Source organism: Monodon monoceros, unplaced genomic scaffold, assembly GCF_005190385.1.
Source record: "Monodon monoceros isolate NGI ecotype Baffin Bay Population unplaced genomic scaffold, NGI_Narwhal_1 Super_Scaffold_1, whole genome shotgun sequence".
Lineage (NCBI taxonomy): Eukaryota > Metazoa > Chordata > Mammalia > Artiodactyla > Monodontidae > Monodon > Monodon monoceros.
This window is the reverse complement of record NW_021703765.1, coordinates 77997658-78020481: the sequence shown is the minus strand read 5'-3', so window position 1 is coordinate 78020481 and position 22824 is coordinate 77997658. Positions and strand designations below refer to the sequence as shown.

Genomic DNA, 22824 nt, shown 5'->3' with positions numbered 1-22824 from the left:
CCTCCTTTCAGGAGGCAAGGCTGGGCAGCTTAGGTTGATCGAGCTGTAGCATCAGACACAGTGGGGTGGGACTCTCAGCTTGGTGTTTTTTTTTTTTTTGAGCTGTGTGACCTTGGGCAGGGGCCTGAACCTCTCTGACTCTGGTTTCTGTGTCTTTAGCAGAGGGATAATAGAACCTGTTCATCAGTCAATGTGAGGATTCTATACCTATACATGAAAGCGTTTGGCAGGTTGGATAATCAGCAGCCCACTGCAAAGCTGCCATCAGGGTATAAGTTACGTGAGTCACACGCATTGGCTTTGGATTTCATACAGCTCTGTCAATTATCAAGGAAGTGGGGTGAGAGGTTTAACACTACAGGGTTACTGAACGTGCAGTAGGACAATACTTTCCAATGTTTAGGATTTTTAAATTTTTCTCCGCAATTATAAAAGTTGTATATGCCTACTGTCAAATTCAGAAAATACGGAAATAGGAGGGGAAAACTACCTACTAGAAAAGCAGTGGCAATATTTTGTTGTTTTCCTATCTGATCTTTTCCCCATGTACTTTTTCAAAATGGTCGTTCATTCTGCATGTACCATTTTCAATCCTGCTTCCTTTCACCCACTACAAGCATCTGTATTTCTCTGTGTGATTACAAATTCTGAGTAACTTTGGTTCCTCTTGTGTAACAGTCTCTTGTGTAGCTGTATTGTAATTTACTGAACCCCATTCCCAACACTGGGTATTCGGGGTTCTTGGGAATGCAAGGCATATTGGTACTGTACTGTAGTTATAAGAGTGAGAAAGAAAACTTGGGAAGGGGAATGTATTGTAGCCACATATTGACCACAAACCCAGGAAAAGTGGTCAGAAAGAATAAGAATTTTTCCCCCTTGTTGATTTATTTTGTACTTCTTTGTTTATTAGTTACACTAAATATCTTTTCACATGTTGTGAGCCACTCATATTTATTATTTTGTAAATCACTGATTCATGTACCCTTAGCACATTTTTCTATCAGAGAGATCATTTTCTTATTGATTTGTAGGTGCTCTTTGTATATTAGAGATACTAACCTTTGTCCTGGTAAATGTGTTTCATATCTTCTCCCCTAGTTTGCCTTTTGTTTCTTAATTTTGTTTACAATGTCTCTTGTATATGATACATGGCACACATTCAAAAAATATTAGCAGAAAGTAGGAAATCTTACCAGACCTTTGCTTTATGGCTTCTGGATTTATTGTCATATTTTAAAAAAACCCTCTCACCTGAAGGTTGTAGGATTTTTTAAGTACTTTTGTGATCTCAATTTTTAGAAATTTGAATCTTTGAAGCATTTGAAATATATGGTGATGGAAGTAGAAAGTGGGGTTAAGAATTTAACATTGTGTTTGTCCCAAATGACTAGTTCTACTGCCATCTAGTGGATAAGCCACCTTTGCAGATAAAGGCAATACAGATTTTAGTGTAATGAGAGACCCATCGCTGTCTTTGGCTGCCCTCACCTTCTTCCCTTCCTCCCTGTATATGCCTCTGCCCATTTGGTCCTGTTGAGCTCAGGGGAGCACAGAAGGGTAACATAAAAGGTTATTTAACCCATAAAAAAAGGAAAAGTTTAACAGCAGATTTTCCAGAGATGGTACTTAACTTCAAAAGGCATTGTCTCCCCATTTTCTGCCACACCTTTGCCTCTGCCATTTCTTCTGCCAGGAGTGCCCTTTCCCCCTGGCCACCTGTCTGATTTTTACTACTCCTGGCAGCTAAGGGTTGAAAGATGATTAAAGGAAAACATCCAGCATGATGCTGGTACCCAGTGGGTGCTCAATAAACGGCTGCTCCCTTTCAGAAGGGATGACAGGCGTTTCAGCTGTGGCTTTTCATCAGCTCATTCTCTGAGCACCTACCATGTGCTGAGCCCTGTGGGAACCCAAACTTGAGTCCTGCCCTGCCCTCGGAGTCCAGCAGGGGCCACATGACCCGAAGACAGACGGCCAGAACACCCAGCAGAAAAAGGGCTTCAAGGTGGGAAGGCCAGGAGAGGTGCCTCAGGGAGAGCAGCCTTTGAATTTAAACGATGAGCTACCATCCTTGTGGGGCGGTTTCTTGGGTGCTCCCTGTGTGCCAGGCAGTGCGCTCAGCCCCTTACAGAAAGGATTTCACTTATCCCCTCTGCCCCATGAAGGTAGGTATTGCCATCCTGCCCTGCTGTGTGGCTGAGGCAATGCAGGCTCAGAGAGGTCAAGCCACTTGCCCAAGGTCGCACAGCAGAGAGGTAGTGGAGCCTGAATCTTGATCCCTGGCACCAAACCCAGATGCAGGATTAATTTTAAAATTGAAAGGGTTGGGGGACTTCCCTGGAGGTCCAATAGTTAAGACTCCATGCTACCAATGCAGGGGGCCCGGGTTCAATCCCTGGTCAGGGAACTAAGATTCCACATGCTGCACAGTGTGGCCAAAAATGAAAAAAAAAATTGAAAAGATTGGAACAAAACCATTAGAGATTTGACATCTAAATACAGTGAAAAACAGCTAAGGGTCTTTGCTGCCAGTAGGTTGAGAGGTTCTAGGGTGAGAGGATGAGCCCTTTGCAGAAATGCAGATGTGTTAGCTGGAGGAAGAACATGACCCCTAACAGACACGTACACCTGGTCCTCCTGGCCCAGGGCTCCAAAGGCTGGTACTTCTGTTGAGGAGAAATTGAGCCACAGAGCTCCAAATTCAGGGGGCAGAGAGATGCCAGAAGGAGCACTAGCGGGACTCTAGGCTGAGGGACCCTCTCAGAGTGGGGCCAGTCCCCGTCCTGCCATCTTGCATCCTGTATCGCACCTGACTTCTTTGATCCTCAGTTTCCCCACTTGGGAAGTATGGATAATGATCTCACCTAATTATGGGCCCATTGGGTGGATTCAGTGGGAATGGAGAACACTTAACATGGTGCCTGGTACAGAGTAGTAGCCCCATGCAATTCATTCAACAAACATTGAACTCCTACTGTTTGATAGGCGCTCTACTCGACACCAGGGGCACAATGTTAGGCAAAACAGACACTGTCCCTGCCTGCCTGGAACTTTCTGTGCAGCTTAGTCTATGGAAACTTTGTTTTTACTACAATGGACACGGGTTTGAGTCCCAGCTCTGCTGCTCCCTGGATGGGTAACCTTGAGTAACTAGCTCTAGCTCTCTGAGCCTCCGTTTCCTCCTCTGGAAAAGCACACTTACCTTCTGGTGCCTCTGGGAGGACTAAGCAAGGTGAAGAGTATAAAATCCTAAGCTGGTGTCTGGCACACAGTAGATGCTCAGTAGACCGGTGGTTGCCGTTGCTGTTGGTGGTGGTGTTACTGTTACATCACCGCCCAGTGCCAAGAAGGAAGGCCTTCTCCAGCCCCTCTGTCCCTGCTTAAGCCGGGAGACCCGGAAGCCGCCAGCCCTAGCGACGAAGGGAAGAAAGCACGGCCCCCATTTGCATACAAGGGCTGGGCAGCCCATCTGCTATCAAAAAGTTAGGATTAAAGGATCAAAGTTAGGCCCGCTGCCGCCGTCAGTAGCCTGAACCTCCTGCCCACACAGGCGCCCGGAGCCGGGGCCCAGATGGGAGAAGGCTTCTGTCTCAGAGATACTTTGGAGGGACACACGCATACTTCTGCATATATGTGTTTCTAAACAGCCTCTCGGACAGCCTTTGCAGCTCCAGCTTTCCTAAAAAAAGCTCTGAGCACCGCTTTCCTTCAGATGGACACAGTGGGAGGAATGAGACAGCTTTCCCTAGACTCACGACTCTCCCACACAGCCCCATAGAGACACTTTTTTTAAAAAACACCAACAGCATCAGCTAGTGGTAGAAGATGGAATAGATGATGTTCTATCCATCTCCTCCTACAGAGGCTTTGGAAAGACTGGTGTGAGATTAAAATATTATAAATCCGTTGGCAGTATTCTCTAGGGGTTTAGATCCAATGTAACCAAAATGAATCAGTCATTTTATTAAGCGGTTTATGCATAAAGAGCAAGTTGATGGCTGTAAGACAAAGGCACTCTATTTCCTGACGACGTTCCCCCTCCCCGCGTGCCCATCAGGACCTGCCACCTCGGATGGTTCATATTTGATCTTCCGTGTCTGCCAACGTGCTTAATTAATCCAAAGGATATGTAGTCAAACACTTCTGATTTGGGGCCCCCTGTTTTGGGCTTTTTTATTCAGGTTGGATCTAAAGCCGTTTGATTCCCGCTGCCACTGCCCTTGTCTATATATTGACAGTGTGTATGTTGCAGGAGTGAAGTGGGGGAAATAAAGTCCCGCTCACAGCTCTGGGCAGCCACGTGTCTCAGCTGAAAGGTTTCCCGTGGAAGCGCTGAGCCCGGCAGAAAGCCAGGCTCCGTGGCTCCAGATGAGGAGCTACAGGGATGTTCTGTCACTTCTCCTGACACTGAGATATGCGGCTTGCCAGACGTTGGAGGGGGACACAGGTCGCTTTGGAGACTGGGGGTCAGCGGGACCCCGCGCTTCCCCAAGTGGAGTCACCTGACATAGGGAGCAGCCTTGGTGTACCTGGCGCAACACAGACTTTGAATACATTGCTCACCAGGTATCACCTTTCTAGTTCCTTCTAGAGAAAGTCTCGGTCAGGTGCCAAAGCATCTTAAATGCCTATGGAACACCTGTGAATCTCTCCTTTTAACCAAGGAAGAGCCGGCCTCAAGCTCAAGGTCTTGAGCAGGCAATGGGGATGTAACTAGAATTTAATAACATCAGTTTCTTGATTTTTCCTTTGTATTTATTTTAATGGTTAAAACCCCTTTTTTATGATACAGAATCCCAATGATCTACTTACAATAGTGAAACAAATATTCCTTTAAAATATATTTAAGTTAAAAACATCAAATCACGTAAGGACAGATATCAAGTTGATAATATTTTGGGGGCAGGTGGATGCAGCTTAAGGTGTGACATGTCACCAGCATTTGACGATTGGGCCACCCTGGGTTCAAATCCAGCTCCGCCTTTTTCAGCAAGTGGCTTCCCTCTGCTGGGCTGCAGTTTTGTCATCTGGAAAATGGGGAGAATAGCAATGTCTCCTGTGGGTGTTTTGATGATTAAATGAGATATAAATATATCTGCAAAGGACCTGGCGTATGTCGGGGTGCAGGGGGTGGTGGGGGTGAAGAAATGTCAGTTCCCTGGAGCTTTTGGCTCAAGATGCTGGGTGGGCATCTCATCTGCTCTTTACCCCCCAGCTGGATATGGGTGCCCCATCTGCCCCAGAATGAATGTTTGCTAGAGTTGGGAGGATGAAGACCAGAAACTAGTGTTTGAAGAGCCAGAGCCTGCTCTGAACCCAATCACCACCCACCAGCGCCCAGACCAGCCTACAGGGAGGAGAGGTGAGGCTGGCACCAAGAATTACCCAGGCATCGCCAGCCTCTCTGAGCCCCGTGTCCTCATCAGTAAAATGGGTCAGTTGTGAAGATGAAGCTAAGCTGTGTTTCTGGGACAGTAACTCAGGGGGGATTGGTCAGGATGGTGTGCCAGCATGTCTTGGTCTAATGGGAGCTGTTTCTCCTGGTGCTTCCTGGGTCGGGATTATTCTCTCTCAGCCCCCTGCTGGCTTCCTCATTTCCTTCAGGGCTCTGCTCAAATGTCACCTCCCTGACCAGGCTGCCTCAATTAGCACACTGCCCCCAAGCACACACCTCAGGCCACTCTCTCCCCAAACCCTGCTGTTTTTGTTCTCAGCCCCCTTACAGCCGTTGGTTTATTTGTCCATTGTCCATCTCTCCCCTCTAGAATGTCAACCCCAGGAAGGCAGGAATTTCCTCTTATTTACTGCTGTATCTCCAGGGCCCAGAAACTTCCCTAAGTAGATGCTCAGGAAGTATCTAGCAACCGAAGAAATGGTATCTGACACATAGCAGGTGCTCAGTAAAAAGGCACTAATGAATAAGTGGCTGAATTACAGACTGTATTCGTTTTTTCCTGCTGCTGTAACAAATGACCACTAACTTAGGTGCTTAAAACAAGCAACATTTCTTGAGCACCTACTATGTGAAAGGCCTTGGGAGAAAGGGGTTGCTGAGGAATGAAAGCTAGATGCTCCCAGACCCCTGTGACTGTCAGGTTCTGTGAGAAGCCTCCTCCCAACATTTCAAAGATTTGCTGTCATTTCTGTCGCTTTCACTTTGTATTTGTAAGAGCAGCTAGTGACGTTTAGCTGATGCGTCAACTAATACAGTTGGACAAAGTAAGCAGGAAGCCCTCGGATACGTCAGCTACCCCAGCTGAGCATTTTACTTATGCGTAACTTGGCGGAATCTTCCAGTCCTCTGAATGCTAATATATTTTTTCCTACCTGACTCAATCCCCAGCAATGTAGCTCAGACCTCCGTGGATTTCTCCCAGGTGGGGGAGTTGGGAAGAAATGAGTTTACCCATGTGCCGTAAAGCCTAGGAATTCTGTGGGGAGGAAATAAAGAATGGAATATGCCTGGGGAAGTAAGTGATCATCGTTGCTATGCACTCTTCAGAGCAGGGACCATACTCAACCCACTGCCCTCTTCCTCAGTAGTTGGAGAGGATGAACATACAGGAGGATCAGAGCCCAGCACCTGCTGCTTTGTCTTATGAAGCACACTTGTCTTCCTGGACGACTGGTGAAATGGGTGCAGCAGGAGGGAAGTAGGTTAGGCTTAAGTAAGAACTTCCTTCCTATGAGACTTGGAGTCTAGCAGCTCCTTAGTCCTGCCTTTCTCACAGTTGGTATCCAGCCAGTTGCCATGTATTATGGGTTGAATTGTGTGCCCCCAAAAGATATTTTGAAGTCCTAACCCCTGGTACCTGTGAATGTGACCTTATTTGGAAATAGAGTCTTTGCAGATGTGATGATGATAAGGGACGGTCCTTAGGGTGAGACCCTAATTCACCATGACTGGTGTCCTTATAAAAAGAGGAGAGAGAGACACAGAGAAGAGGGCCAAGTGATGACAGAGGCAGAGATTGAAGTGATGCCACCACAAGCTGAGAAATGCCAAGGATTGCTAGGAAAAAGCGTGGGACAGATCAAGATAGCACAGCTCTGCCAGCACCTTGATTTTGGACTTTGAACCTCCAGAGTACACACAATGTATTAGTTTTCAGAGGCTGCCATGCCAAATTTCCATAAACTGGATGGTTTAAAACAATGGAAATTTATCCTCTCGGTTTTGGAGGCCAGAAGCCCAAAAGTCAAGGTGTTGGCAGTGTTGGTTCCTTGTGGAGGCGCACAGGGAGAATCTGTTCCATTCCTCTCTCCTAGCTTCTGGTGGTGGCCGGCCATCGTTGGCATTCCTTGGCTTGTAGACACATCATTTCAATCTCTGCCTCTGTCTTCACGGGGCCTTCCCTGTGTGTTGTCTCTCTGTGTCTTCCCCTCTTATTGTAAAGACACCAGTCATTGGGATTAGTCAACCCTAATCCAGTCGACCTCATCTTAACTTGATTTCATCTGCAAAGACCCTGTTTCTAAATAAGGTCAGTTTCACAAGTTCTGGATGGACATGAATTTGGAGAAATGCTATTCAGCCTAGAACACCACACCCCATCAGTTCTTCCTATCTACATCTTGTGTCTGAGCACTTCCCCCCAACTCCTCCTGCCACCACCCTGATCCCAGCATCACTGCCTGGACTATTGCAGTAGCCCCTGTCTGGCTCCCTCTACAGCCCATTTTTCTTGCAGCAGCTTGGATGAGCCTTTGAAAAATGCGAATTAGAACATGTCACTTCCTAATGCTCTTAAGATAAGTCCTTTCCCCATCCATATTATCTGACTGGGATGTCAGCTACACATAGACAGGGACACTACTGTGCCCCCCACAGGTAGATGCTCAACAAACTCTTGCTGAGTGAAGCAGGTGCATGGACTCATAGGTCCCCCTGTGAGCTCTGCCCACTTTAGATTCACCACTGTGGAATGTACCAGCACCTCAACATGGGCTCCACACCCACAGACTCCAGAGTCTAGCTGCAGCTCCACAGGAGAGGCACTGTGACTATCCCCACTTTACAGACCAGGAAACTGAGGCTCTGAGAGGCAAAAGAGTAATCACATATTGGTTTGGGTCCTCTGGAAGCATTCACATGCCAAGATGGCACCGGATGTGCAAGAGATTTATTGGGGAAGATGCCCGTGAAGGATGAAAGAGAGGGAGAGGAGGAGACCAGGAGAGCCTTCACTTGGTGATGCTGGTCTAACACCTGGGAAGGGAGAGAGGGAAGGAAGGAGGGTTGGTAGGAGGAACCTCAAACTGCAGTGCAGCTCTGAAAAATCTCAGCCAAGCTAAAACTAACAGGAGCCCCAAAGCAGGATGCAATAGTCTGCTCAGGCTGCTATAAGAAAACACCACAAACTAGGTGGCTTAAACAACAGAATTTTCTCTCTTACAGTTCTGGAGGCTGGGAAGTCCAAGATCAAGGTACCAGCAGGGTTGGTTTCTGGTGAGAGCTCTTTTCCTGGCTTGTAGATGGCTGCCTTCTTACTGTGTCCCCACGTGGCCTTTCCTTTCTGCACGTGCAGAGGGAGAAAGCTCTAGTGTCTCTTCCTCTTCTTGTAAGGACAGCAGTCCTATCAGATTGGGCCCCACTCTTAATGACCTCATTTAACCTTAATTACTTCCTTAAAGCCCTGTCTCCAGATACAGTTGCATCAGGGGTTAAGGCTTCAACATATGGGTTTGGGGGAAAACATTTTAGTCTATGATACTAGGTTGCCTTTTCCAGCATCGGCAGGAGTGGCCCAGCCCTACTGTCATGACTGTCTTGCTCGGTCATTGGCTGGGAGCAGGCCTGGGGAAACCTGACCTCCAAACCAACACTGCAGTGTATCCGAAGGTGCAGCGCCTGGAGACTGTCACCAACTCCTCGCAGGACGTTCTTTCTTGAAGGGAGAGCTGGGTGGCACAGCCCACACTGCCACAAGTCATAAGAATAAGGGTAATGCTCACTTAGACTCTGTTAGGTGCCAGGCACTGTCGCAGGGGCTCAGCGTGCTCATGGAGTCCCTGCACAGCCCTCTACAGTAGGTCCTGTTGTTATCCCTGTTTTACTGAGGAGGAAACTGAGGCTCAGGGGACCTAAGTGACTTCCCCTAAAGTTGTCACAGCCAGGATTTGACCATCAGCCTCCCAACCTGTCCTCTCCCCCTTTATCTGAGAGTGGCTTTGGGAATTTGGAGGATTCACAATGTTCAAACCTCAAGTGTCAAGTTCAGCTATGAAGGCGTTTAATAATCACTCTCCCTGAGCATCCCAGCGCCAAGGAATAGGCCCAGGGCCAAAAGCACTCACTTTGGCAGGACCACACCCCTATCTGGTGATAACCAATGTTGATTGAGTGTGTGCCTCAGGGATACTTGTGATAGAAATTTGGAGCTCAGAGAAGTCTGATGCTTTGTCCAAGGTCACACAGCAAGCCTGTGGCGAGGCCAAGAACAGCGCCCTCATTCTCGTGCTTCTGGCCTAGTAATCCCCCATGCCCTGCCTCAAGGCAGCTTAGCCCACTACAAAGAATCACCAGGGACTCCGGGTTCAAATCCCACCCCTGCCACTTCTGAACTCGGCGACCTTGGGCACATGGAATCTCCTCTCTGGGCCTTCATTTCCTTGCCTGGAAAATGGAAATAGCAGCATCTACCTTATTGGGCCTCACCTTGGGGAAGTGATTTCACTCCCCCATGCCTCAGTTTGCCCATCTATAGAATGGGAACACAACAGCCCTACTAACAGTGTTGTGGTGAAGACTGTATGAATTCTAATCAATTTAAAGTGCTCCGGCTGTTAGGATTTGGCCACAGCCTGACTTCGGCTGAGTCATCTGAACCTTCCCTGACTTCCTGTCTCAAATTGAGGATCTAGGAGGAAGCACAGTGTGGGAAGAAGAGGCCGAGGCCCAAGGCCCCATCTTGGCCCTATCACCAACTCACTGGCAGACTTCAGGGAAGTCACGGGACCCCATTTTTCCCCAACTGTGCACTGGGGTAGGGGTGTTGGACACTTGACAAATTGTCCCTCCTCAGTGTGACTTTCTAAGCTGGATCCTTTGAGTCCCTGAGTGGAGCTCAACGCAGGATTACTGGATTCTGAGCCTCCCAGGCACTGATGAGAGTATATGAGGCCTTACCCTGTCCCGAGTCTCCGTGGAGTTTTGCCATGTAGACCGCAGCTCCTAGAATGTCACGGGACGGTGTGCTGCCCCCTCTCAGGGTAGTAACAGCAGCCAACACTTATCAAGCCCTACTGTGCACCCAGCACTGTGCAAATCTCTATACACATTCTCTCATTCAGTCCTTGCAGCCCCATTTTACAGATAAGAAAATGGAGGCTTGGAGAGGTTAACTGTCCAAAGGTCACATGGCCAGTTTAGAGCTGGAGCTGACACCAGCAGTCCTTAAATCGTGCTGCCTCTCTCAGTAATCTTTTTCAGTCTTCCCAGTAGTAACTTCTGAGAAGTAGAAACTGTAATATTTTCTGACTTTTTAAGTGGGGAAACTGAGTCTTGAGACCAGCGCTGGACTTCGTGTTCTGAGAGTTTAACCACTATGTTCTACCCTGTACTGGCAAATGAAGGCAAAGAGAGCCTTGGAACCCGCTGACCCCGTACTGAGTGTCCACTCGCCACCCACCTCCTCCAGTCTGTCCAGGAGGCCACCTGCAGTCAGCTTCCCCTGGACAAAGAGGCCGAGGGCAGCAAGGGGACCGCAGTGCCTCCGCGCACAACAAACGTCAATTTCTGATCCCTGGGAATGGGGTGAATGACTTCCTTTTTCACCCGAGCGTCATCTTTTGGCTTGGACAGGCTCCTAGCCAGCCGGCCCCTGAGCCATGAGCTGGATCTTTCCCACCTCCCTGGAACCAGAGCGAGCCCTCCATGCCGCTCTCAGCTGCAGCCTCCCGTGTTTATCTAACCTCCCTGACCCCGGCAAGCGCTTGTCGCCTTTTTCTTCCTTTCTCAAAAACCAGGACACAATAGGAAGCGTTTCCCTTAACTTATTAAAAAATCCAGACTTGTAAATTAATTTGTCCGTGTTGTACAAAGGCAGTGCAGATGGACTCATTAGCATGCACACAACAAATAATTATAGATGAATTTTTAGCTGGCCTGCCTAATGCGCTTGCTGGGTTAATTATGTCAATGTATAATTACATCAGCCCGGGGAGACATAATGGCATACCCTGCTGAGCAGCCCCTGCCTAATGATGGGGCATGGGGGAGTGCTGACAGAGGAAAGCCAGCAGCAGCGTTCCCGTGCACCTGCTTACCTCGACACAAACACCCATTGTCTGAGCCTCCCACCGCCTAAACAAACAGGCGGGAGAGGAGGGATAAAATGCAGAGGTAGCCTTGTTCCAGCCGGACCTGAAGGTCCCCAAGTATAGGCTCTGCCCCATTTCTTCCATCAGCAGATATTTATTGGGTTGGACTGTGGGTCAGGCTTCATTCACCCCACAAGGGGTCCAGTGGAGGAGCAAGAACAGATGCAGTCCCAGCCCTGCCTTGTTGTGGAGTTTGCAGTCCAGCGGGTATTAATTAGGTGCACTTGCAAATCAATGAAAATTGGAAGTACAGTGAGTGCTGTGAAGGAAAGGTGCAGGCAGCTGGGAGAGCTCATACTAGAAGACCAACTGGTCAAGGAAGGCTTCCTGGAAGAATTGGCATTTGAGTTGCTAAGATGAGTAAGCATTAACTAGCTGAAAGGGATAGGGGAGGGCAGGGTGTTCCTGGCAGAGGCTGCCTCCCGTACAAAGTCTCTGGGGTGCGTTTGAGGGACTGAGAGAAGAAGGTCAGTGTGGCTTGCACTCAGAAGGGCAGGAATAATAGTGAGGGCTTCCATTTGTCCTGAGCTGACCAAGTGCCAGGCACCGTGTTGAGCACTTTACGTGAATCTTCATCACAGGCTCACGAGGTCGGTACTTTTATTGTGAGGCACAGAGAGGTAGCGCCATGTACCAGGGTCACACAGCAATCCTAAGATTAGACCAGGACCAGGGACATCTGACTCCAGGGTCCACACCAGCAGAGAACAATGGCCAAGCAGATGCTGGTGGGAGATCCCAAAGGAGGGACCAGGAAGAGAGAGGGCTCTGGGGCATTAGAAAAAATGTGGACCAGACCAGCCCCCTTGGTCTGAAGCGAGGAGGCCCTGGCTTTCTTGGGACCCCATGAACACCTACCTACCTGCAGCTACTGGGGTCGAAATATCCACACCACTGAGACAGGAAGTCTTTGTGGCATCAGAGAAAGAGACCCAGACTTGAGTCTCTCCTCTGCTCTTCAGCAAGTCACCTGGCTTCTCTGAGCAGTTTCCTCATATGTGAAAACAAGTTAGATCCAGGCCAGCCTCCAGGGGATGCTGGGTGCATCGTGGGAACCTATTCCCAGGGACTGGCTTTGTAACATGGAAGATGCTACACCAAACCTCCTGCCCCAGGTGGGGAGTTGCTGGAAGAAGAGGTGTTGGATTCTAGATCTGAAGGAAGAGGAAGTGCTTGCTAGGTGACAGGGTGGGAGGGGGGACAGAATTGCAGGTGGAAGGACCTGGAGTCCTCAATTTAGCTATTGGGAAATACGGAGACATTTTATATCCAGCTGTATATCTCGCCCCCAGAAAAACTATTATTTAATCGGCCACAAGTGTCACAAATGATGGTGTGTTGGCCCAGATCCATTGAAAAGCACCCCAAGGGTTATATGTGCAAAGATGACAACGGGTGAAGGAAAATAGGGAGGGAGCTAGGAGAGGTGGGGAACTGGGTGAAAGCATCCAGACCACATTATAGCCTAAGGAAGGAAGCACTGGGGAAGGCCACGGGCCGGTCCTCAGCCCTCAGAGCAGTTTTGTGTCCCCCAGGAGCAGGCCTACCTCTATCCTTGCTGCCTGCAGGCCTTGTCTGGGAAGTCCCATGAGAAGGCTAGGTTTGAACTGATGGATTTCAGAGTGTGCCTGCTAGGGTCCTTGCTAAGTGATGTTCCCTGTGGTCGGTGGTGTGCAGGACACAATCTCATGGCCACCACAGATGGCATATAGAATCAGGAAAATGAAGTTATTATGATAATTATTATTCCCAGCTGGGCAGGACAGCCACACCCATGGGGATGGCACATGCTCTCCAGAGCAGGTGCCCGGAGATCTGCTCCCTCATAAAGCAGAAAGTCCACGTTGCTCCCCTAAGCCACCAGAGCGATTCCAGATGGCTCCTATGGATGGTTCTTCCCACCCAAGCTCCCTGGCCCTGTGGCCTCAGCCGGGGCACCCCCTGGCCCCCAGGGCTCCCACCACCCCTGTCCTCCTCTCTCTGTGCAGACCCCGTGCCTGTGTTTGAGGCTTCACGCAGCCCAGACGACAGACTGCAGTCCCCCAGCTTCGACCCCAGCGGGCAGCCGCGGCGAGAGCTCCACAGTTCGTGGAAGAGACACCCTGAGCTCCTCGGCCCCAAAGGTACTGATAAGGTTTTCACAGGATGTCCATAATAAACAAATGGGCTGTGGATCTTTGGCAGCCAAACTCGGCCACCCTTGTGGGGGAAGGAGGGCAGGGAACTCAACTCCATCATAATTTTAGATGTGGGATGGGTTAAGGTGCACTTCTGCTGAGACAGACCAACCTCAAATCTCAGAGGGTTAATATATTTGAAGGGAGGGGAAGTTGCAGGGGACACTCCACGCAGTCATTCAGGGACCCAGGCTGTGGTAGTCCTGTCATCGTCAATCCTCGACATCCAGAGTCACAGTGAATGTTGACACCCAGCCAACAGGCAGAGAAAGAATGTGGAGGATCACACCGAGGTTGTGGGAGTGGCGCACATCACTTTGGCCACATCCCTGCTGCAAAGGAGGCTGGAAAATGTAGTCTGGCTGTGTGCCCAGGAGGAAAGGGAAATAGGATGTAGTGAACACAGCACTGTCTCAGCCCCAAATGAGACAAGTTAAGAAACTAGCAAAGCTAAAAATAATAGTGTTTGGGTGTACATATGTTGTGATAAAAATGTTTAAAAGCAAGAGAATGGTGAACAAAATTCAGCATGGTGGTTACCTTTGGAAGGTGAGGTAGGAGGTTACCATAGGGAGGAGCAAATAGCAGGTGAAAGCCATTGGTAACCGTCCAAGTTTTGGATGTTCATTGACCTGCAGGCACTGTCGTAGGCACTGGGGACACAGCCAGGAACAAAACAGACAAAAATCTCTGCTCTCATCATGCTGACCTTCTAGAGGGAGGGACTGAGTGTCAATAAATGTTAGTAAAATATATAGTGTGTCAGTTGGTGAGAAAGACTTTGGGGAAAAAATTGAGCAGAGAATTGGGGGAGTCAGGTGAAGGGATTCTTGTTTAATGAACGAATGAGTAGGATTTACCTCAGATGTCAGCAAGCTTTTTCTGAAAAGGGCCAGAAAGCAATTATCGCAGGTATTGCAGGTCATGTAGTTTCTGTCACAACTACTTAACTCTGGGTGAAAGCAGCCATGGATAGTATGTAAATGAGTAGGCATGGCTTTGTTTCAATAATACTTTATTGACAAAACAGGTAGTGGGCCAGATTTGGCACGTAGTGAAGATAAAATGGGCTGAGGCCTGTCAAATGAAAGCATGACACAAAGTCTTTTCTCAGGAAACAACCACTCTCTCACAGTCCCCCATTTCACAACCTCCTCCCTTCCCCCTCCCCACATTACATAGAGAGCACCTGATGTAAGCCTGGCCCTAGGCAGGGTCTTCTGGGGAAGATTTACAGTGACTAAAATAACAGCACTTTGCCAACTCTGGTCCTGCACCTGGAATACGATTCCAACCACACTGACAAGCCAGGACTTGGCAGTTCTTCAGCCCCTGCTCATATGTACACACCTCCGTGAAGCCTCTGAGGTTCCCCAGCAAAATTGTCACTCCTTCCTCTGAGGTCCCTCTGAGGTTCAAACTTCCTTCTGTAAGAATAATAGTAGTTGTGGAAATTGCCTCTTGAGAGCATTTGCTCTGTGCAGTGTGCCTTTCACACAGCATCTCACTGTCTCCTGGCATCAATCTTCTGAGGTGTCATTGACCTCATTTTACAGATGAGGAAACTGAGTCACAGAAGCCACAGGTGGCCAAGTGGGGAATCAGAACAGAAGTTTTTGACCTTGGTCCTGGGCTGTGTTTCTCCTTGAGGACACTTGTTATTCTGCATCATAATGGTCAAAACTTGCCTTTTTGTTCACTGTTGTGGCCTAGGCACCTGGAACGTACCCAGTACGTGTGTGCACGTGTGTGTGTGTGCGTGCATGTGTGTATTATAAGCTGACTGCTGTACTAGCCTCTAGAGTAGAGGGGCTCTCTCTACAAACCGCCCACCTCTACACTCACCCTCCTGTGCCAGGATCACAGTAGAAACTTAAAAACTAGGACAGGATTTAACTGAGTCACTTGGACCCAAGGTTGGGAGAACAAATTTTGGAACTCTTGAGCCACTCACCTTCAATGGCTGGCCCCTGAGCAACTCTCTCTCCATAAGTTCGGTGCCAAAGGCGCACACTGATCCCCAAATGAACTGCCACAGGGCCTGTAAAGATGGACCTGACGTGGGCCCTGCCCCAGGGCACCTGCAGGTAAGGGGCAATGACTGAGCATCTGAATGTGTGCCATCAATTTTGGGGAAGGGAAAACAGTGTGGTGACTCCTCAGTAAGTTAAATCTGGAGTTACCCTGTGACCCAACCATTCCATTCCTAGGGATATACCCTAAAGAATTGAAAACAGGTGCTCAAACAAAACTTGTACACAAATGTTTATAGCAGCACTGTTCACAGTAGCCAAATTGTGGGAATAATCCAAATGTCCATTAATGGATGAAAGGGAAAAAACAAAATATGGTATAACCATGAAATGGAATATTATTCAGCCATAAAAAAGAATGAAGTACTGACACATGGTCCAACCTTGATGAACCTCAAAAACATGCTAAGTGAAAGAATCAAGTCACAAAAGGATAGGTGTTATGATTCCAGTGCTGAGATATCCAAAATACACAAATCCGTAGCGACAGAAAGCAGAACAGTGGTTGCCGGGGGCTAGGGAAGGGAGTGGGGAGTGACTGCTTAATGGGGACAGGTTTCCTTTTGGGGTGATGCCAGTGTTCTGGAATTACTGATAATGGTTGCACAGTATTTTGACTATACTACGTATCACTAAATTGTGCACTTTAAAATGGTTAAAATGGTGAATTTTATGTTATGTATATTTTACCATGATTTTTCTTAATCATACAGAAGGCCAAGGAGGCAGGAACAGGTCTGAGAGGGCAAAGGAAGCCTCTGGGTGTGCTGTCTGAGGCCGGCACGATGGAGTTTGACTTTCCTGTGCAGGCACTCGCGAAGGCTCAACCCAGCTGATCGCAGTGACAACAGGTCCTGACAGCTGCGCTCTCTCCAACGCTGAGTTTGGGAAATTGATTCTTCTCCCAGCACTGTTGATCGATCTGGTTTGCAGAAAGCAGCTCTGGCTGTCACACCACTCTCAGCAATGGGCGGTTTTCCCTCTTTTTCTCCCTCCAGAACAGAGAGAGGGGACGTCGCCGGCTGCGCCCACGCTGACTGACGGGAGCCGCCTCCCAGGCATTCCCAGCAAAGCCCTCCTGACAGAAACTTTGCTGCAGAGAAATGAGGCAGAGAAACAAAAGTGAGTGGGGGAAGGACAGGCAGGCTCCCGCTGCTCCACCTGTCTGGGAGGGGGGACCTGGAAAGTCACCCCTGCCCAGGACCCTTTGGGAATCCAGATGCAGGTTGGAGAGGGAGATGCAGGTCTGGGTTCAAGCCACACGTCAGCAGCTCAGTGGCCAGCCCTGGGCAGGTCACATCACCTCACTGAGCCTCAGTTTCCCCATCTAGAAATGGGGCTAATGGTGGTATATTAGCCAGGGTCCCCCAGAGGAACAACCAGTAGAATTTTTTTTTAACTAAGAGTTGTATTTTGGGACTTCCCTGGTGGTCCAGTGGTTAAGATTCCACGCTCCCAATGCAGGGAACCTGGGTTCAATCTCTGGTCAGGGAACTAGATCCCACATGCCGCAACTAAGAGCCCGCGTGCTGCAGCAAAGACCCAACATAGCCAAATAAATAAATTTTTTTTTTAAAAAAAAAGGTTGTATTTCAAGGACTTAACTCACACGATTGAGGCTGGCCAGTCTGAATTGGTCGAGCTGGCCAGCAGGCTGGAAACTGTCAGGTGGGCGTAAGTGCTGCCATCTTGAGGCAGAATTTCTTCTTCCTCAGTTTTGTTCTTAAGACCTTCAACTGACTGAATGAAGCCCACCTGTGTTATTGCGAATATTTTCCTTTAGTTAACATCCACTGATTGTAGATGTTAACCCCACCTACAGAATGCCTTCACAGCAGTACATGTATTAGTGTATGACTGAATAACTGGGTACTATAGCCCAGCCAAATGGACGTATTAACACCAACTGTCACAGGCAGTGTCAACTCCTAGTCTGCCATAAGAATGAAATGAAATGACACCTGTATATGCTCAGCTCAGTGCTCACAGGGAGAAGCACATGTCAGTAAATGTTTGCCTTTACAATTGGTGCAGTGGTGATAAAATATGCATTCTTAGGGCCTTTCTAGGACAATTTTATGATGATTGTTACATTTATCCTGTCATTCACTTATTTTTTCATTCCACATATTTATGCAGCCACCTACTGTGTGCCAGCCACTGTCCTAGGGAACAGCAATGAACAAAGTGGACAAAACTCTCTGCCCTCCTGGAGTTTACTTTCTAGTGAGGAAAACACAAACAAAAACGATAAATAAGTGGTGTGCTACATGATAAGCATTGTGACGACAGATAAAGCAGAAGAGGAAGAGGATAAGATGGGGGCTGAAGTTTTTGGTTTTTTATTTTTTAATTTTATTTATTTTTGGCTGCGTTGGGTCTTTGTTGCTGCACGCACGCTTTCTCTAGTTGCGGAGAGCGGGGGCTACTCTTTGTTGTGGTGCGGAGGCTTCTCTTGTTGCGGAACACGGGCTCTAGGCGTGCAGGCTTCAGTAGTTGTGGCACACAGCCTCAGCAGTTGTGGTGCACAGGCTTAGTTGCTCCGCAGTATGTGGGATCTTCCTGGACCAGGGCTCGAACCCATGTACCCTGCATTGGCAGGAGGATTCTTAACCACTGCGCCACCAGGGAAGTCCCCGGGGGCTGAAGTTTTAAATAGAGTGTTGGAGGAGGCCTCACTGAGAAGGTGAGCAAAGCCGTAAGGAGGTGAGGGAGCCTTGCAGGTATATAGGGACAGAGGGAACAATCAGTGCAAAGGCCCTGAGGTAGGAAATGTGCCCGATGTGTGAGGGGAGTGTGGCTGGAATGGAGTGAGCGAGGGGGAGGGGGCAGGATAAGATCAAGGTAAACAGGGCTTCTTCCCTAGAGTCACTGAGCCAGCCAAGGTAAGGCTCAGGCTTTGCATAAACCCTCCCCCAGCATAGCTAGGGGTCCTCCTTCTCTGCTGGGATGCTTGCATCACACCCAAGTTAGACCACAGTGGGCTGGGGGGGCTTCCCAAACTCCGGCCACAGAAAAAGGAAAAAAAGTGCCTCTCAAGGGGACAATAATAGTTACCAGTGATACTGAGGGAACTCTGGGTGCTGGGCACCACATTGAACGTGCTTCACAACACTCTCTGAGGCAGACTCCATCAGAAACCCATTTTATACATGAGGAAATTGAGGCCCAGAGAGGCAAGGTCACTGGCTGCTACAGAACCTTAACTGGGCACCAGCTCTAATGGAGGCCACACAGTCAGCAAAACAGCAGGGCAGCCAAGTGCCTGAGTGTCATGTTTAAGGACTCATTAAAAAGACGGAGGTGCAGATTTTACAGGGAGTGGGAGTGGGGACAGGAAGCCAGGATGGGCCGGTCCACACAGCAGGTCTTTTCACAGGGGCCTTCAGGAAGTACAGGCCTTCACTTTGGCAGCCAGACTGGGGGAAGCCGAGGAGAAGATCAAGGTCCTACATTCAGGTGTGTATCTGGCACATGTCCCCTGCCCTCGTGCAGCGCCCCAGCCAGTCAGACCAGGAGGCCCAGGGGGAGTGGGAGGGGGCAGCGACACTGAACACAGGGTCGGGGGTTCTAGAATCAGGACGGCAAGAAAGGAGTTTGGGAAGGGAGAGGAAAGACCTACATTACCCAGCAGGGATCAGAGCCCCAGTCCCGGGGGTCGTACTACTGTGGAGAGAGGGTTTGAGATAGAATTCAATCCGGGGTGGCAAATGCAGTGCCTACAGGGGCCGGGCATGCAGCCAAGCTGGCTGGATTAGGATATGCAATAGGGAAGGGTGGGGTGTGGGTCATACTGGAGAACCCAGGCTGATCTAAAGAGGTGGCCACTGCTGAGCCCCAGCCAGGCACTGCCCAGTATAGCCAGTCCCTTCCATTTTGCTAGAGAAATCAGAAATCTGGAACTTTATGAGAAATCCCTCATTTGCTGTAATATACATGTATCTGTTGACTTCGTTGCCCCTCCCGTCCCCTCACTTCCAGGGCTGGGCCTCAGGGTGGGTGAGCTCATGCACGGACGACCCCACCCAGGTCCTGCGGTGACCTTAAAGGTGTTAGGGGGCTCATACGCCAGGTCCCGGGACAGACTGCCCCCTCCACTTACCTGGGTCCCCTGAGCTTCATAGACTCATAGAGAATCATGTCATCTGCCCTCCCCACCCTGGCTATGCCACAGCCCTCCCTCCAGCTCGAAGCCCTTCTAGGGGCAGGAAACTCACTGCTTGTCACCAGTTCTGAGAGAAAAGTCTTTCCTCACTACCCCAAGCTTCATTCTGCCTTACGGGCCCCAGAGGAGGGGAGCAGGTTCCACCTCCCTGGAGGTGGAGGGCCTTACTCCGGCACTTTAATTTTTCCCAGCGTTGAAGGCCACGCAGACAGAGCTGCTGGAGCTGCGGCGGAAATACGATGAGGAGGCGGCATCCAAGTAAGTGAATGCCATGCTGAGGTGTGCCTCCTGCCTCTGACCCTCCCAGACACGCCTCCTCCCTCTGACCCTCCCAGACACGCCTCCTGCCTCTGACCCTCCCAGACACGCCTCCTCCCTCTGACCCTCCCAGACACGCCTCCTGCCTCTGACCCTCCCAGACATGCCTCCTCCCTCTGACCTTCACAGACACGCCTCTTCCCTCTGACCCTCCCAGACATGCCTCCTGCCTCTGACCCTCCCAGACACACCTCCTCCCTGTGACCCTCCCAGACATGCCTCCTCCCTCTGACCTTCACAGACACGCCTCCTCCCTCTGACCTTCACAGACATACCACCTCCCTCTGACCTTCCCAGACACGCCTCCTCTCTCTGACCTTCCCAGACGCGCCTCCTCCCTCTGACCTTCACAGACAGGCCTCCTACCTCTGACCTTCCGAGACTCGCCTCCTACATCTGACCTTCCCAGACACGCCTCCTCCCTTTGACCCTCCGAAACACGCCTCCTCCCTCTGACCCTCCCAGACATGCCACCTCCCTCTGACCCTCCCAGACGCGCCTCCTACCTCTGACCTTCCCAGACACGCCTCCTCCCTCTGACCCTCCCTGACACGCCTCCTCCCTCTGACCTTCCCAGACACGCCTCCTCCCTCCTACCCTCCAGACAGGCCTCCTCCCTCTGACCTTCCCAGACACGCCTCCTCCCTCTGACCTTCCCAGACATGCCTCCTCCCTCCTACCCTCCAGACAGGCCTCCTCCCTCTGACCTTCCCAGACATGCCTCCTCCCTCAGACCCTCCCAGACATGCCTCCTCCCTCTGACCCTCCCAGACACGCCTCCTGCCTCTCACCCTCTAGACATGCCTCCTCTTTCTGATATTCTCCCTCGGATTCTACCTGAGACACCCATTTAATTAAGTACTCTCTGCTCCACACCCGCATAGGCTCACAGCTGTTCAGCATTTATTTGTGGTGCCATCCATGTAGCACAAGCTATAAAGGACATTCTGGGTTTCCAGCTAAGCGGACTCTGCTGGTCATGGGCCTCTGCCTTGCCCCAGCCTCCAGGGGCTGTCCCCACTCCCCAGCTTCACAGTCCAACCCTTAGGGCCAAGTGTCATTAACTTAAATTACTTTGGACTCAACATTTCTTCAGGCTTTAAGATATAACTTAATCCACAAACACTTATTTAGCACCTACTGTTTACCCAGTGCTATGCTGGGTCCCTGGAGGAAACACCAGAACATGGGCCTGTCCTCAGTCAAGGAGAGGAGACAGACACTAGCTGATGGACAGGAATAAAGTCTTTCATTCACAGACACTGTTGAGCACTTACTTGTATGCCTGACACTGTTGTGGCCACATGGTAAATGCCATGAAGGGAAAAAACAGGAGCAGCAAGAGAGAATAACATGGAGGGGTGTGTCCTATTATCCAGGTAGTCAGGGAGGACTTCCCTGAGGAGATGACCTTCAGAATGAGATCTCAAAGATGGGAAGGAGATGGCCACATGAAGAATGCTTGGAAAGGTGCTCTGGGCAGTGGGAACAGCTTATGCAAAGAAAGCCTTGAACTGGAACATGCGTGTAGCACATGTGTGGCGTTCAGTCACCAAATGCTCCCTGCAGGCCCCTTGTGGCCCCACCCCTTGCTAGGCAAAGGGGCAGCCGAGGTGGATGAGGCCTGTCCCGATCCTTTAGGCGCTGTCAACCTAAGGGGGTGGTGATGCAGCAAAATAAATGAGGGTAGTTGAGGGAGGCCTCCTAGGAGAACACTCTGCAGCTGGGTTTAAAGCTCAGGCCCTGTTCTCTTGAGGAAGGCATCCAGGTGGAAAGCATAGCAGAGGCAAAGGCTGAGAGGTGTAGCTCTGTGGCACCTTCAGAGAGTGGAGCCCTGGGGGAGATGGGAGGCCAGGCTGCCTGGAAGGGGTCCAGTGCTAAGGCCCCATTTTCATTTCCCCCCAGCCTGGATTCTTTCCCCGCCCCCCCAGCTTGGTTTCTCTCCAGTAGGAAGGATGGAAGGCAGCCTTCTCGAGGCCTCCATTGCGAGACCCTTCGGTTGGCAGGGGCTGGGGGGTTTCAGGAATGGCGGGGGCACTGGTGGCTGCCAGAATCCCTTCCTCAGGGCCTCGTCTTTCTGTCTCAGGGCAGATGAAGTCGGCCTGATCATGACCAACCTGGAGAAAGCTAATCAGGTGAGGAGACGTGTGCTGGGGGCTCATTCTCCCCGGGGCGGGGGTCTCGGGCCAGGCGGAGAGGAGGGAGCTGAGCTCAATCGGTATTAATTGAACTACATGCCATGCTGAGTGCTGGGGCTGGGAGCTGTCTGGGACCCAGCCCCTGAGTTCCCAGAGGAAGGAGGGTGGGGTACAGACAGAACACTCAGAAATAGGGTGATGCAGGCAGCAATGGTTGGGGAAGGGGCACCAGACCCAGACTCAGGGGTCAGGGAAGACATCCCACAGGAAGGGTCGTGGAGCTGAGACCTGACAAGTAACTTGAGACTGTAGAGGGATGGATTCCAGGCACGGGACGGCCGTGGTAAAGTCCAGGAAGTAGCCTGCAGAGCATGACGAGTGCCCTTCCCCGTGGGAGGAAGGCAGAGCAGTGACCAGAGATCCCAGGCCCATCCCCAGGCTAAGCTGGGACATGGGTCTCTCTCAACCAGACTGAGTGAGGAGCTATGTTCCATAGAACCGAGGGCGGTGACGAGGGACAAGCCTGGGGCTGCTTTTCTCCCTCCATCCCCACCTGGGGTCTCCACCAACCTCCTCACTCGATCACCAGGCAGGCACTGTGTGGACCCTAACCTTCCCTGGGGGCCCCATATCCTAGCCCCAGCCCGGGTCCTTGTAAGTCCTTCAGC

The 22824-nt window shown here is 50.2% G+C and overlaps 1 protein-coding gene across 8 annotated transcripts in view; it reads left to right on the top strand.

Annotated features, from left to right (window-relative positions):
- CUX2 (cut like homeobox 2) overlaps positions 1-22824 on the top strand; it is a 262660-nt gene that overhangs the window by 207208 nt on the left and 32628 nt on the right. For 7 of the 8 annotated variants that reach the window (XR_003792989.1, XM_029219254.1, XM_029219252.1 and 4 more), the window contains 5 exons: positions 13314-13448; positions 16534-16657; positions 18915-18994; positions 19892-19958; positions 22105-22153. Coding sequence is in view for 7 of the 8 variants with exons in the window: in XM_029219254.1 (XP_029075087.1) it covers positions 13314-13448; positions 16534-16657; positions 18915-18994; positions 19892-19958; positions 22105-22153 (455 nt within the window). In the remaining variant the exon portion in view is untranslated. The remainder of the gene's footprint in view (positions 1-13313; positions 13449-16533; positions 16658-18914; positions 18995-19891; positions 19959-22104; positions 22154-22824) is intronic. The other variant, XM_029219263.1, reaches the window with a different exon arrangement.